This window comes from Haliotis cracherodii, unplaced genomic scaffold (assembly GCF_022045235.1).
Source record: "Haliotis cracherodii isolate W230 unplaced genomic scaffold, xgHalCrac1.p SCAF_15, whole genome shotgun sequence".
Taxonomy (NCBI): Eukaryota; Metazoa; Mollusca; class Gastropoda; order Lepetellida; family Haliotidae; genus Haliotis; species Haliotis cracherodii.
The window spans coordinates 29530322-29547485 of NW_027266270.1; the positions used below are offsets into that span (position 1 = coordinate 29530322).

General features: G+C 38.4%; 1 protein-coding gene across 1 annotated transcript; it reads right to left on the reverse strand.

Moving 5' to 3' along the window:
- Positions 1–921: 921 nt before the first annotated feature.
- Positions 922–15161, reverse strand: LOC139461632 (mucin-21-like; the record flags this gene model as incomplete). The annotated part of the gene is made up of 9 exons (XM_071243096.1): positions 922–998; positions 1471–1592; positions 1930–2002; positions 2446–2576; positions 12282–12354; positions 12556–12680; positions 12879–12963; positions 13155–13276; positions 15031–15161. Coding segments are annotated over 9 exons (939 nt in total), but the record flags the coding sequence as incomplete, so codon positions are not given.
- Positions 15162–17164: the final 2003 nt, after the last annotated feature.

Consider the following 17164-nt stretch of genomic DNA (forward strand, 5'->3'; position numbering starts at 1 on the left):
CCGTAGGAGGCGACTATGCTTGTCGTAAGAGACGGCTAAAGGGATCGGGTGGTTAGGCCATATAACCATATAAAATCGTATCACTTTGAATTCTTGAATAAGGAAATGTGACTTCAATGACAAGAAACAGGAACATTGTATGTAGACATTATTACCCGATGCTATTTCTGACAACGTGTTGATCTCACAAGATAATATATTTAACCTTTTAATCCTTACACTGGCTGATCACATGATCATATTTCGCTTCAACTCATCATACTTCGTTCCCCGTCATGGTCGATGTGAAGTTTTGTCATTATTTAAAGAAAAAGCGACGAAGATTACGAAATAAATATGGCGTAAAGGAAAGTATGGCATTGTGATAACAATTGTAGGTCTTGAAAAACAAAGATACAAGTAGATTTCGTGAACAGTACCGTTTATTTCAGCAGAACAATCAACAATGATTAACTCAACACGTCATAAGGGTGCGGGACACGTGGGTTGAGTCATGTGAGTATCCAACATAATTTTACGATCGGAACAGCAGCAGAGCTGTAGACTTTATCAAAGCCGGAACCAAAGATGCCCTTTCAGATATAAAACAGGATTAGTATGACCACATATTGTTCTTCAGTGGTTACATGAATTATGTATGGCCTACGTCATACATTGCGGTCATACAAGAATTTCTTATTTTTTTCGGAAAGCCTCATTGAAAATAGCTTCATGTTGATAATCAAATAAGTCAACCCGTTTTCATTGACAATTTAACCTGAATATAGGAAAACTAATGTTGGTAATAAAAATCAAAAGTCGGTGACGACAAATAAAAAATTCAAATAAGACACTCATTGCCGTCATTCCACAAAATGTCACATCTACATGTAGAAGAACTCAGAATAAACAGGAGTTTCAAAGTGCCAGCATTGCGGGCGGTTACAGGAACATGTTTACAAGAACTGAAACGATCAGTGACGTCGTCGCAAAGGTCGCGTGATCAGCAACAGCCCCACCTGCAACGAAAAATACCAAAACGTCATTTCTTGAAAACAAAACATATGCTGAGTGTCAATAATGAAGTATGTAACGAGTACTGTGTACGTTATATGCTTATAGGGGCGGTCGGGTAGCCTAGTGGTTAAAGCGTTCGCTCGTCACGCCGAAGACCCGGGTTCGATTCCCGACATGGGTACAATGTGTGAAGCCCATTTCTGGTTTCCCCCGCCGTGATATTGCTGGAATATTGCTAAAAGCGGCGTAAAACCATACTCACTCACTCACTCACTATATGCTTATAAACTAACTCAAAGGATATAATCTTAAATAGTTTCATATTAAAACAAAAGTGATACTTGTGATTTTGGTATGTATCACAGGAAATATCGCTCGAGCAAGATGGCTGAACCAGGACATAATTCGGGTCTAGTGTAGGGTTACAGAATGTACACATTCCTAGAAATGCAGGGATTTAGGAACAACACTTACACGTGGCGGCGGTTATCTTGGTGTTGGTGTCAGTCAGAATACCTGCCTGGGTTGTGGCAGTACACCCTTCCTCGGTAGTAGTGGTGATAGCAGAGAGGCAGGTTTTCAGTGTAGTCAGGACACTTTAAGACATAAGTGTTGGAAACAATATTATTTCCCTCCATTAAAATAATAACCACTTCAGTCTTTTAGGTATAGAAATGTCAGAGTGAACGAGGAAAACGGAAACGTCGACAGAGTCGTATGGCGGTGGAGAGCGCGTTCAGCAAAGCAGTAAAATGACAATCACGTGCAGGTTGACAGGAATAGGTATATCTTTTCCATATTTACTAAAGAGATCTTTTTGTAAGGTCGCACTCCTTGACAACGATAAGGGATAAATTCCAAAATTAATGCAGTATCACTTGTTCATTGATATGCTATGAGATAACGTTATGTAATTGATGATGATTCACTCACGTGCAATATGTGGCGCTAGTGGCAGCGGCTCCCTTTGCAGCGTTGACCTCACACTGGCACGTGGAAGATAGGGCTGAAAATATATCAACAGTATGTAGATGGTTTATTTACCATTCCAGGTAGTTACTTTGGTGCATATAAACAGGGAAACGAGCTACATATATTATGATTTAGACGGAACAGATACCTTGGTGCATATAAACAGGGAAACGAGCTATATAATATTATGATTTAGACGGAACAGATACCTTGGTGCATATAAACAGAGAAATGAGCTATATATATTATGATGAAGATGACAGATGTTTGCGTTGTCAAATTTTGTTATTAGGATCAACTGTGTTATTTCTTTCGGTTCCTTGGGGTATTCGTACAGTTTGCACATCAGTTTTTTTCGGTTCACACCTAAATGAACCGAAAACAATACACAGCCAAACCTTAAATATTACTATCTTCAGAACAACATGGTTATAACGAACTCCAAGAGACTTTACTTCATCAATACAAAGCAACTACCTGGACAATCGCCTGCTGGCAGTGCTGCTCTTGCTGCTTCAGAAGCCGTTGCAATGGCGCTTTTGGTCCTAGTGCCGTCACAGGCGGTTGATTGGGCAGTTCTCAGGCAGCTCAACTCAGCTTTATAAGCGCTATAATAAGTACGTAGAAAAGATCAGATGAATATCATCCCGGGCCAGTACACAGATATGCATTTAATTGTAGGATTTTCAGACAAAGGACGAGGTGTTCCTTCATCAAGGACAGTAGTAGTATAGATAATGGGGGTTCTGCCGCAACCCCATTGGAGTCAGATTTATATACCTATACCACTACTACAGAGGGAATTGTTTTTGTTGCAAAAACGATGATGCACACAAAAAATCATCATGAGACTAAGCTAAATTGTAATGAAAAGGGCTCTAGCTCACCACTACCGTAACCATTTTCGAATCTTATCAATGCTTTTATGTTATAAATATGATTGTCATGAGTCATATTAAAAGAATCATCAATATTAATTAATAATGAATAAAATTTACTATAGCCCAGGAGGATATTGGAAAGGTATAGGAGCAATACAAAAATTATCCACTGAGGCTAAGGTATCTAAAGATGTGGCAAATATACTTATCAGCACCGCGTTATATCCCGAGGAAGAAGTTTGATATTTTTACAACAAATGAAGTCCATCAAGCTGACCTCTTGTTTCTTCCCCTTGATAAGGTAAGACGCAAAACATATAGATATGCTTTAACCGTAGTGGACATGGCTAGTCGCTACAAGGAGGTTGCACCATCAACCTCAAAAGATTCAACAGAAGTAGCTAATGCACCGAGCCGCATATATAAACGCGGACCACTAAAATGGCCTAAGTTATTTTAAGTAGATCCTGTGATCAGAAACTAAACTGTTAACAAATCTCGATGTTGCAATCAGGCGTGGTGAAAAAGAGGCCCACCGTAGTCAAGCTAACGTTGAAAGATTTAACCGGACAATAGCGGAACGTTTGTTTGGCTATCTGTAATGGATTGAAATGAAATCGGAATGATTAAGATCAACTGAATGGGTGACACGATTATCAGCTGTTGTATGAGCGCTGAATAATGAAGTAACGAGATTAATCGGGAAGAAACCAACTGATGCGATTAAAATGAAATCTGTTACTTCCGAATCTTCAGCACCGAGAAGAGGCAAGGAACAAAAACTTTCGGATAGAGTAAGTGTAAGATATTTATACCAGCCCGGTGAACTCGAAGGAGGCCAACGTCGCACAACCGATCCGATTTGGTCCCTTAAGATACATAACATTAGTCAATTGAGTACGAAAGAAGGAGAGCCTATTCTTTATTATCTTAAAGGTAGACCGGGCAGGGGATTTGTACGAGAAGAGTTGCCCATAGTTCCCAACGATACAGTATTACCACCATAACCATAAGCGTAGGTAGTTACACCATCATTATCAATCCATCTCTTTGTATCTAAGGGGGATAATGATGTCTTGTTCATTCTTAATCCATATATCCTATGATTGACACTTCTTATAGTGTTCGCCTCGTGTTTGAATGTTTTACCATTGAATAATGATTCTTTATACTGTTCTTGTTAAATATGCTTTTTTACTACATACTTCTTAACACCCTTAGCTTTTCTTATCTCCCCATTATCGGACTTCTTTATAGAATACATCTTAGGTCTTAATCCGACATACTCCGCTATAGTGGTCCCAGCACATTCATCCTTCATCTTACCTTTTTATTTACTATGCTGTGCAGTTTATTATCTTTTGGATAATCGCTCGTGTTGTACATATCTATTTTTTCTGACCTATCTTTATACACATCCTCAGTTTGTATTTCCATCAACAAAGAATCTGTGTCAGTATATAACACCTCGCATCTATCGCCGTATTGCTTCTTAAGTTCGTTGTAATAAAAGTCATACCTAAAATGTTTTGACAAGTCAAAAATACTGTATCCTTTATTCGCATTGACCTCATGAATATCATTCACATCAATATCATTCACATTGACCCACTCAAAACCACCCGTGGGTAAAGGTTGACTCATAGCCCATCTGTACAAATTGTTGGCGTCGAGATATAATATATGCATGTTGGGTTTACCATGCCGGATCCATTGGAATAGTACCATGCCGGATCCAAGCCGTATTGAATTAAACATGTCTTTCTAAATATCTCAAATATATCGGGAGTAACAGTACATCGTTTTTTAAGCACAGATCGAGATAATCGCCTAAATTCTCACAATCTAGTTTATCCCACACAGTCAGAGCATGTTCATAATCGGCATCGGTTATTTTAGATTCTGTTAAGTTACTCCAGAATGATTCAAGGGGTGGTAATTTAGTTTCGTCGAATCTAGACCAATCATCCATATACTCATAAGTATATACACCTTTTCTCAGCAACAAATGCCGTTCTGATGATGTGTAATATTGATTTGTTATTGTAAAGTCAACAGGATTGTTCGCATTAGCTAAATTGTCCAGGGAAGATAAGAGAAACTGTACGGAGTCTATGAATCTAAGCCCATTACTTTGCTTTATTCTAGCTTTCCCATCCTTGTCTGTATAATGTATAATTTTAGTCAACGAGAATGATATGTATTTTTCCATATTATTAGGAATGCACGTTAAGCCGCCATCGGCCTTTGAGATAGCTTGCATAATGAGATGAGAATCATATCCCCTAAGGTTATGAAACACAACGGGGAATGTTATTGTTTGAGAATTCAATTTTTGTTTCAGTTGAAATCGTTATGCGCCACTCCCCGATAATTACCCGTGACGTGGCAATGATCTCTTACGGAATCCCCATTCAGGTGTTTATTACAAACATGACAACTCGTTGACTTCTTATAGGCCCTCCAATCATCTCTCGTCATACACATGAGTTTCTTACGCGATAAATTTTCCCTAATTATTCTCTCTTCATTTTGTAGATATTCTAGGAACTTTTCCGCTGCACAAGGACCTCTTTCAATCATGGGCAGGTTTGTGTTCCCATCATATCTTACAACTATATATCCAAACCCACAAGGAATATGTTCTTGAGTTTTGTATGTAAAACTATCTTGATTGCTTCGGTCGGTATTTTCTATAGGTTTGATAAGCGCTTCGAAGTCAGCGTAAATTATGTACGGTACTGGCATTTGATTACAATAATGTTCAAATTTTAGCATATTTTTTCCCTCTTTAGGCATATCAATCCTGATAGTAGTCTGTCCAACACCTCTGCGGTCTTCTTTATGTGCTTCTAATAGATCTTGTCAGCTGTACGCATGCAGGCATCTTTTGCAGAAATATTTCTTTCCCTTATGTTTTGTTTGGTCGTATAATAGTCTACTTAAACTCATTATCTGTGTATAATGATATTTACCATCTTTTTCGATCAGAAATGAATTGATTCTGGGAATATGTTCTGGGGCGGAGCTTATCCTTTGTACAACAAGTCCTTCAGGAGAATGTCCGAAAACATTGATAGCTAAATTATTTTGCTTTTCCACCTTATCAATTTGTGAAATTGGTGTAGGTTCGTCTATTCCATACCAGTTAAGTCCATGGTTTTGGGGCTAACTTGAAGTTCTATTTGCAATTTTAGAATCTACAGGGAACAATGCAGATAATATCACATATATTAAACAGTCATCGCCTTCATTTTTTATATTAAGTATAGCTTTTTTCTTTTATAAATACGGGAGTAAATCTATATAAAATCCACCTTTGAAAGGCATATAATTTTCTATATCTAAATATAAACTATCGATTTTATCCACACCCCAACCCGAACCTCTATTAGTCCAAAGTTCTAAAGTTTCGTGTATCCTCTGAATTGATGTATCTAATGATGCATTTATAGTATCGGATTCGGTTATAACTTCTTGTTTGCTCCGGAAATAAGTTTCAGTATATTCAGTGCTATCGTCTGCGTTACTTTTACTCAATGACATTTTAACTGCTTGCTGATATTTATACTTTTTAAATCAGCTAACTCCTTATTAAATTTGCTCGATATGATGGACTTAACATCAGTAACATCCATGTTGGAATTAATATCCATCTTCCAACCTCTTAGATACTTAAGAATGCCAGCTGTGGGTACAAATTTCAACTCAACTGATTGATTATTTTTATCATTTGGTTGATTTTTATCAACATTCAGTGAAGCTATCAATTCAGCTTTTCTCATTCGAGAATAACCTCTCAGCTCACTTTTTTTTGCTTGAGCTTTGAGTTCTCTAACAGTCTGGGGTTTGTTGTATTCCAAACTGAATAAATCAATCAATTCAGCTTTTCTCATTCGAGAATATCCATGTAGACCACGTTGTTTTGCAAAAGCCTTCAACTCTCTGACAAAAACCATTATGATTTAATGGTATATGCAAAATGAGTCAAATCTCTAAATGGTTGTTTTTCATATATCTAAACACGTATTCTCCCCAACCTATTCCTCTCGTTGATGTAATATCTCTTCCTAGTGTAAATAATTTTGTTCCTGACCCTATCAGCGCTGTGTTTCTTACATAAACGATAACGACCTTTGACCCCTATCCCACATACAGAACAAATGTAGTTTATATTTCCTTGTCTGTTGTAATAAAAATGGACTCCGCAGTATATACCAACACAACATCGGCTGCATTGAATTAGCTTCCCCATGAGCTATCATATCATTTGCCTAGATGCAAATCACATCTCCACGGGTGAGTCATAGCTGTCATCGCTATTTATTGCTGAACAGTCAGGGTTATTAATAGCTGAGTAGTCAGGGTTAATAATAGCTGATAAGACTCAGGCCGACATAGTGTGTTGAAATGCAATAGGTCATGACTTATGCATAATAACATCCCAACATTATAAATACTATCTCTTGGTCTTTCTGAGCCTCTGACGTTGTATGAAACTCACTCATTGTTGGTCTCGGTATTGAGTCAAGTTTCTTTCCATAAACAAGGAAGTATTCATGCATAGCAGATTCAACATCCTTAAACATTTGAATTGAATGCTCCTCTTTACGCAGTTCATTATTAATAAAATGTAATCTGAACATCCTATTTCTGGCCCATTGTGACTGGCCTGTTTCAATGTTCTAATGCTTCATTATGTCGTTTACGCTCCTCTTCAACTTCTTTAGCGTTTGATAATCTCAGAGTAGAAAATAAAAAAATACTCCCTGAAAAAGCTAAAGCATTAACAATAGCTCCACAATTCATCATCGCAGTTGATGCCATATTCAAATGTTCAATAATATAAAATACTCAAATGTTTAATTACTTCATTATGTCTTCTGGGATAAGCCCTTGTTTGATGAGCATATCTTTTGTTGCCATTGCCAATGCTATATCAACCATTAAAATCTACCTTGGGTGGTGTCGCTTTAGTAATCATTTTAGCTATACGGGCATAGCCAATGGCCAAGACACTGACCACCGCTGAATGATACATTTTACTGTCTGTAACTGGAGTAGTCATGCTTTTATAACATTACATGAGGGCTGAACTCTAACTGAACTTGTGATGCAATCGCTTGTTGTGATTGTGCAATCGCTGATGACGTTTTTTCTTCTCCGGTCTTATAAAACAACCATACCAGCGCTATAGCAACAACCCCAAGTGTATAGAGAGCCCAAGTTTTAATCAAGCTATGTTCAATATTTGAATTGTTTATTAGTTTTGCCTTCCTTGCTAGCGCACCCTTCCAACCAGCTGTGACTTTTTGAGGATTCTTAGTCACTCTGGCTTGTTGTGATTGTGCAATCGTTTGTGTTTCCTCGTTCACTTGTGGTGTTTCCACAATCTCCTGTGATGCAATCGGAGTTTCCACAATCGCTTGTGGTGTCACTTGAGTCTCCATTATTAGTAAGTGGGCACTTATGTTTAAATTGACAATACCTAGCCATTTTTAACACAGTGGTCACCGGCGCTAAGAACATTCTGTATATATGATAAAAATCACAGCTTACTGCACTTTTAGCGTGTTCAATGAAAGGGTCTTTCTCGAGAGATTCGCATAAATACATGCGATGTTCTGCCGTGATAGGAAGAAATGTACTAGCTACAACTGTGTATAGTTGAAACATAGTTGAACCTATTGTTTTAGACATGGTAGCTCCCAGTCTGGACTCGTAACGCGCGTACAGTTTGTTAATTTCTTCGTCGGTCATGTTAGCAATTTTTACATTAGTATAATTTCCCCAAAATGTTTGGAACATTTTCCACCGGCTACCAAAGCCATGAGTCTTTCTCTATGTTTATCTAAAGATTTATCTGTAACTACCTCTGCATGTTGATCAAGTTCTTTTAGCATTTGTTCGATAAGTTCGTCGCATTCCATAATGTAATACCTTAGGAGATATTTATGTCTAACGTAATGGAATATGGCATATCCAATACAGCCTGAAATAATAAACTGTTGCAAAAGAATGATTTCAAACTACATTATTACATAATAACCGCTAAAGTTCAATGTATCATATTTTTGCTAAATTTTTGCCATATTTGCTATTTTTGCTATATTTTTGCTATGTTTTTGCTATATTTTTTGCTATTTTTGCTATATTTTTGCTCAGCAGTTGCTATAAGTTTGCTATATTTTTGCTAAGCAATTGTATAAGCAGCTGGTTGATTGGTTTTTAATACGAGTTTACATTGCTTCGTTTCTGCTAACAGTTTTCTGACTTTATCTCGCTCGAGCTTGGTATAAATAATATCATTTTCACGTAGACATTCCTCAAATGAATCTCAGTCTTTGCAATGAAACAGGGCTACCCATTTGGTCTGCTCTCTGAGATCTTTCAGGACAGAGTTGTGTTTTTAAGTTAGTACCCAAACGCTATGCTGAGTATGCCGACTGGAGAATGTTAAATATGAAAGCATATCTTTCTTTTTGGTAAGCTCTTTACTCGCACTGCAGTCGTCTATTATGAAAAGTGTTGATTCTCCTTTGAATTTTTCGGGACATACTTGTAAACACTCTTGTAAACGATCGCCTGGATCAACTTTGTACACCTCCGGATCATTCATTACCCAATCTCTCGATAGGTATGATACGTGTATAGTCGGGCACAGAATAATAATATGGTCGAAAACGTCCCTATATTGACTGGATAATATCTGGAATAAAAGCTGTTTTCCGCAACCCGTTTGCCCACAGATGATAGTGCAGTGCGGTTCTTTAGGTGGAAGATTATTAATAGATTGCTTGCATGAATATTCCATTCTGTATATTAAGTTGTGCATCCATAATCACATACAATTATAAGTTTAATTTACCAGCCGCTTCGTTATCTGTATAGTAATACCCTCACTAGCATTTTCTATTCTCCGCCCACTCACATGTCGAGCCATAGCAGATACTTCGTGGTAAGGAATTCAGCCATTGACACATCCCCGAGAGACAGTTAACTTCTGGGCTTTGTTTTATAGAAGGGAGTTTTTAATCTCATCCTACTGTTGATATGCTCGCATTCCTTGACTATATAGTTGATTAGGCACACCCTCGATAGTCAATTCTACTTTTGTAATCTTGGGGTTGTAGAACTTTTCGGTATCTCTTGCAAATGCTTCAGAAGGGTCCTCGAACAACATTAAAATACCCTTCACCGATCTCGCTGGGACGTTTAGATTGATATTCCACATTGTATCTCTTTTGTTCTTTGTGATCTTTCGGTGTCGAAGCAAGCGATCGTACAAAATGGCTAAACTTCCGTTATACTGGTTACGAATTTGTCTGGCTTATTCAGGATCTGTTATCACATCATACTCCAGTGAGATATTGTCAATAGAATAGCTAGTAGGATCTTCAGTGGCTTTGATTACTCTGCTGTAGTCATTAAAAGTGAGTTATTATATTTATGCCGTATAATATACATTTAATAAGGCTGATGTATACTCTCAAAACATTGAAGCAAGACCAATTTAAGGCTTTTATATGATATACTAATATACATTATGGGTTTATATCCGGCGCTCGATGAAGCATCTGAAAAGTTGATACTGTTGATGGATTTCGATTGTATCAAATAAGTGCAATAAAACATCAAATAGAGAAGGAGAGGGAGTTGAGACTTGGATTGTATAAAAAGTATCGCAGAGGCGTGAATGCTCTCGACGGAGCTGACACCGTGCTTGTAACAGCTGGCATGGGACTCGGTGTAGCCAGTCTTGGTTTACTATCAACTATAATCGCCACGCCTATCGTACTTGGCATGGAAGTAGCCGCCGGAGTCTCAGGACTGGCAGGAATAGCGATAAAATTTATTTCTGGTAAGTTGCAAAAGAAAACATTAAAACATACTCGCCAAAGCAAAGTATCGCAGAGGCGTGAATGCTCTCGACGGAGTTGACACCGTGCTTGTAACAGCTGGCATGGGACTCGGTGTAGCCAGTCTTGGTTTACTATCAACTATAATCGCCACGCCTATCGTACTTGGCATGGAAGTAGCCGCCGGAGTCTCAGGACTGGCAGGAATAGCGATAAAATTTATTTCTGGTAAGTTGCAAAAGAAAACATTAAAACATACTCGCCAAAGCAAAGCATTGAGGATCATATTTCAACAGCACTGGCTGATTGTAAGATATCTGAGGAGGAATTTCGTTTAGTGTTGTCAGAACTAACCAAATACAATGCAATGAAGCAGGAGATTCGATAAAATTCTCGTAAGACCAGTGGTATTAGCAAAGACGAGAAAAAAAAGTTCATAGAACAGGGGGAGACAACAAGCGCGTCAATTATTCCGTGCAAAAACCAAAGTACTGGATGGAGATTAAAAATAGATTCTTTGCTATCGTTGGATCACACCATATAGAAATTAATATAACAGAAGCATTGATAGGGTTCGAAAATGGTTCAGGTGGTGGTGAGCTAGAGCCCTTTTCATTACAATTTAGCTTAATCTCATGACAATTATTTGTGCGCATCATCGTTTTTGCATAAAAATTTCCCTCTGTAGTAGTGGTATAGGTATATAAATCTGACTCCAATGGGGTTGCGGCAGAACCCCCATTATCTATACTACAAGGATGTATTGGATGCGTGTATTACTAAAACTGTTTCAACCCGATTTCGTGAACAATACATGAGTTGTTTTGTGTATTAGTTTGATTGGTATATTCATCATACAGGGACATATATGCGGTGAGAGTTATTTCAATGTTTTAGTTTTTTTATTTGGTTGTTTAACTCCAGAGTCAGCGGCCATTAAATACACGGGCCAAAATAAAACCAGTGGTTGACACTGGGAGGAATGTTCCATAGCGTCTAATAACGTGGTAAACAATTATGGTGAAACACTATACTTGCTGTGCTTTAAATTTGTTTGTGTGTAATAGACGATGTGGCCCCCATGACAGGAATGGGGATTTCCAATCTATTAGCCACAGTTAATCCAGTGCAATTGGCGCAATGTAATCTCCTCTCCGGACTTGTGTTTATTGTGTACAAGGTTCGACATTGTATCTTGGCCAGAACGTATGTAATTGTCCACGCCTGAAGATCCGACTTAGAATTGAACCAACCCATAAGTGTTGTAAGAGGCGACTAACGGGATCTCGTGGTCAGGCTCGCTGACGTGGTTAATGCCTGTCATCGTATTCGAATAGCGTAGACCGATGTCAAACACTCGATTATTTACAGACCGCCGTCGTGTAGCTGGACTATTGTCTGGTGCGGCGTTAAAAACAAACATACAAACAAAACTGGATCATTCATGTGACAACAAACAAAACATACTGTGTCTGAAATTACACTGATGTACCTCGAAGTAAACACTGCTGCAAGAAACGATTGATTTAATAACCTCGTGTTTTGACAATGAAAAAAGTGTAGCCTAGCTCACGTGCACATCGTGGCATCAGAGGAGATGTCTGCTTTAGCGGCGTCAATTTCACACTGGCAGGCGCTGGTGACAGCTGACAATATATAACAAGATGATATTGAAACTATTATTGATGAGTAATCATGAAACACTGTTGTGTGATTCCAATGATGTAACTGTTCGTGGCTATTACTCCGGTAGGCATTCATGTATGTTCACTTTTAATGCCGTTCTATTGGTGTAGTAGGTGATTACATGACTAATGAATCAAACGTGTGGTGAAAGAGTAACATACCACAGGAGCTGCCCAGATTTGTTATCCTGGTCTCTGCGCCAGTAGCCAGAGTTACTACAGTGGTGGAACCATCACAGGCCGCAGCTGTCTTCCCCTTCAAGCACGCTATGTAAGCCGTGATGGCGCTGTGGATATATCAATGTCAACTTGACAACCACTGGAGTTGGCGGGAAAATGGACGTTACAAAAGATAAAGGTGAACTCACTCATTTATGTTACCTCCTTTACCACATATATCTTATCACGGATATTTAAGTATGAAAAGTGACTTTCAACAAGTATCGCTGTATAAGGAGAATGATCCAACAACATGTATAAATTACCTGCAAACAGCTGGAGCACCATAAGTTTCTACGTCGGTCGCCCAGAAGTTTTTTTGACATACGCAGGTATCAGTAAATGCTGCAAATATAGAACACACACTCCTCATGAACAATTCATGATCTGGCACTCTCAAACACTCAATCATCAACCATCTCTTCCCTTCTTCACCCTACTCTGATGGTACCATTTGAAACTTGTACATCACATGTCTGCGTGATGTACGCTGTTTTTAACATATATTATTTTGGTATATTTTCACATATATATCTACTTACTCCCATTACAAGTTGCTGCGGCGTAATCAGCCTCTATGGCATCGGAATCAGCTTTTGGTAGAGGACAACCGGCTTCACCTTTCCAAGACCCCTCCAGACAGTGCAAATATTTCCCTATCTCTCTGTGTAAGACACAGAATATTGACATTTGAACAATCTATTTATTCCAATGAAACAGTATAAACAGAGATGTATTTTTAAATCTAAACATGCAATTGGTGTTTCATTCCTTCATATATGTCGTCTTCTTATAAATGACTTTTAGTTACACGTCAAATACTTAAATGTAAATATGAGATATCGGCTATGGTACTGTCCTTTTTAATAAGAAAAAAGAAAACATATCACATATCCTATTCACAATGTGGTTGAAATATTGCAGATGTGGTGACAGTCCGATTCTGAGCATAATACTATCATATCAAACAGAACACCAAGGCGACACAAAACCGAACACACGACAATACCTTATTATGACATCACTACATCGCGATGAATCACTTGCGTCACATAATGATGGAAACCAGCGAAGATACGAATAATAATTGCCCGCTAGGGAAATACGGCCACACAATCTACATCCCTTCGACATCTTGATATCATCTCGGCAGTGGAGCCAGACACTACGATGAAAAGCCATCTCAATAAAATGAACCGTGCCAGCACCACATCACTACATCACAACACTATTAGGACCACACCAATACATCACAACACTATTTTGACTACACTAATACGTCTTCAGCAACCCATTCTTGCCATAAAAGGCGACTATGCTTGTCGTAATATGCGACTGACGTGATCAGGTTGTCAGGCTCGCTGACGTGGTTGATGCATCATGTCATCGCATCTAAATTACGTGGATCGATGCTCATGATATCAATCACTGGATTGTCTAGTCCAGACTCGATTATTTACAGACCGACGTCATATAGCTGGAATATTGCTGAGTGCGGCGTTAAACAACAAACAAACATCACAACAATATTTGGACCACATCAATACATCACAACAATATTTGGACCACACCAATACATCCCAACAGTATTCGATCTCTCTCTTATTGTAGTGCCAATGATCAGATATCGATACTTAGACAAAAACAGATGTCACTAAGAAGTTAATATGCATTTTGTTGAAGGGGCTACTTTTTTGGTAAATATGATATCTGATATAACTTTGACAGTGACCGTGACAATAGTAAATGAAAACGGAAAATGTATATCGACAGTATATACTATTCTTTATATATGATTTCATTGTTGTACACTGAATTATTTTTTGGTATTATGATGTTGTTTAACCTTGGATGACTTAACATTATAACCCTGATCTCCTCCGAAATAAAACCATTGCAAAACGAAATATTTTAACGTACTTATCGGTTGATGACCTAACTGACGAATACAACTGATCATCTTGTTCTTCTGTGAAATGATTCTCTAAAATATGAGTGCCTCCTATATCACTTATATGACCCCTGTCCCAACAATATGCTGCTTCAATACCACGACTCTACCATCACACTTTACGATCCTACATTCTGATTCGTCCACAAGTGGTATCGAAGTTACATCAGACCATGATCACTCCGCCACAGTGATGTATTGCAGAGATAATAATGGAAAGCGAACGTACAAGAAATAATCGGCAGTGATCACTGAATTCGAAAATTCAACCTCTATTGCAAATACTTGACTCACACGATGCGAAAGAAGTCGCGTTTTTCTCTCACTTTCTCGAGGTAAAATGGAAAGAGATCTACGTTCGAAATCTCACGATGAAAATGTAGCAGATTCATCGCCATAATAAACCAGACGTGATATATGAACATGCAATTTTATGCAGTGGCGCCAGTAACTTAAAGAAGACTTACACGCATTCAACTGTCTTGTCTGAGGCAGCATCAGTCTTGGCTCTACCGTACGCAGTTTTACAAGCGGCACATGTGTCCGCCACAGCTTCGGGGAGGCAAACTGAAAACACCAAAATGCAGTTGAATGCATTTAAGTCATGCCAATGTTATGGTGTGTTTGGTGACATCAATACAAATCCCAGAAGGTTTATATGCTACCACTTATGTATAAGTGTATATTGAAGGATATCTTTATGGACTATGGTTTGTTACGATGAACATTTGTTAATGTTATTCATGCTATTCAATAAGCACTTCTAATTCGATGTATTGATTAAAACACATATTTTTTTAAGCGATCGCATCTATCTGTTAATAAGCATTTATCTAGCAGAAAACAAAAATCTGGGGGATATACAGTGCAGTCATGTAAGGACACTAAACAACAATGTACTAGATAATAGAATGTAATCACTATGTTAAATCTTGGGAACGTATAACGTTGCATTTTGTATGCTTTCAAACTTATTTCGTTATCATAAACAATAAATGTAAACGTGTAAAATCATGTACAAGCATGATCACGGTGAATCACCAGCGAATGTGAATACAAAACTTACTCAGACCTAGACTTATCACAATTAAATGGTAAATAGAGACTATTATCCGAGCATATATCTGCATCGTAATATCATACATTGGGTAAAAAGAATGGTCCCTGCGAGTCTTTGTCTCTTTCCTTTGATAGATTTAGGACTATGTAGATATCTCCTGTATGAATCCTGATAGAAGTGGGTTGATCGTAAAAGGGTTACGGTTCGAACACTTACTTTAAGATCACTATATAATAAATGGCACATTTAACGACGGTGGTCGAGTACACTGTTTATCTCATCTCTTGACGTGAGGGGATTTACGTCGCTCACTGCCAGTGGTATAATAAAATCTGATCCTGTCATAAGAGCTGAAGCAGGGCCTTATTTATAGGCTTGTCCTGTTCTGATAAGCTGCAGGCTTGATGTTCACTTCACACAAGACGTGTGCATATATTCGTTTAATGGTGACATGCAAATACATATGCTACTTTAATAGCTTAGTAATTGAAATAACCAACCTCAGATAAAAGTTTTCACTAATTTTGTAGATGCTAAATTGTTATAATATTTCCATATCTTGAAATCTAGCAAGAGTATAAAGACAGCCAGTGAGTGAGTGAGTTGGGTTTAACGCCGCTTTTAACAGTATTCCAGTTATATCTCGGCGTGTCAGCTTAATGTGGGAGGAAAGCTCGAAGTGATGCAGGTCTAAGACGTTTACCACTTAGGTGAAACCCACGAGCACGGGTATTGTGCTGACAAACCAAGGAACATAATCAGGGTAAACCGGGATTCGAACCCACAATCATAGGTTTCTGGCAAGCCCAAGGGACCAACTCTGCACAGCGAATCGCGGCGCCTTAGACGACTGGGACACCCGTGCCTCCAAAGACAGTTAGAGTCAAATAATATGGTAATGTGGCAGTAAGGGATAAGTTGATGACCAGCTTCAATGACTTCACAGCGAATTGTTTAAAGTTTGTTTGTTTGCTGTTTAACACCGCACTCAGCAATATTCCAGCTATATGACGTCGGTCTGTAAATAATCGAGTCTGGACCAGACAATCCAGTGACTGACATCGTGAGCATCCAACTACGCAATTGGGATCGATGGCATGCATCAACCAAGTCAGCGAGCCTGACCACCCGATCCCGTTATTCGCCTTTAACGACAAGCAATGTCGCCTTTTACGGCAAGCATGGGTTGCTGAAGACCTATTCTACCCCGGAATCTTCACGGGTCACACCTTGGACCTGCTGGTGATAGCTTCTAATAAAAATATAACTGATAACATCTTTTTCATAATGATAAGAGTCTAGTGTGAAATAATAAAGCAACATAACCTGAATTTATGCTGTTGATTTGTTAAGTATAATATCATTGTACAAGGGAACAACATAAGACTGAATCCTGCATGGGAACCGGGCAGATAGCAGAAGTCCCCACGGTCCCCTGTATGGTATCCTTACTGTTGTTGCTGGCAATCTATAGCCCGTTTTTATATTGTGTTGCTGGCTCACTCACTTATCGGACTGAAATACACAAAAACTCTTTGTTA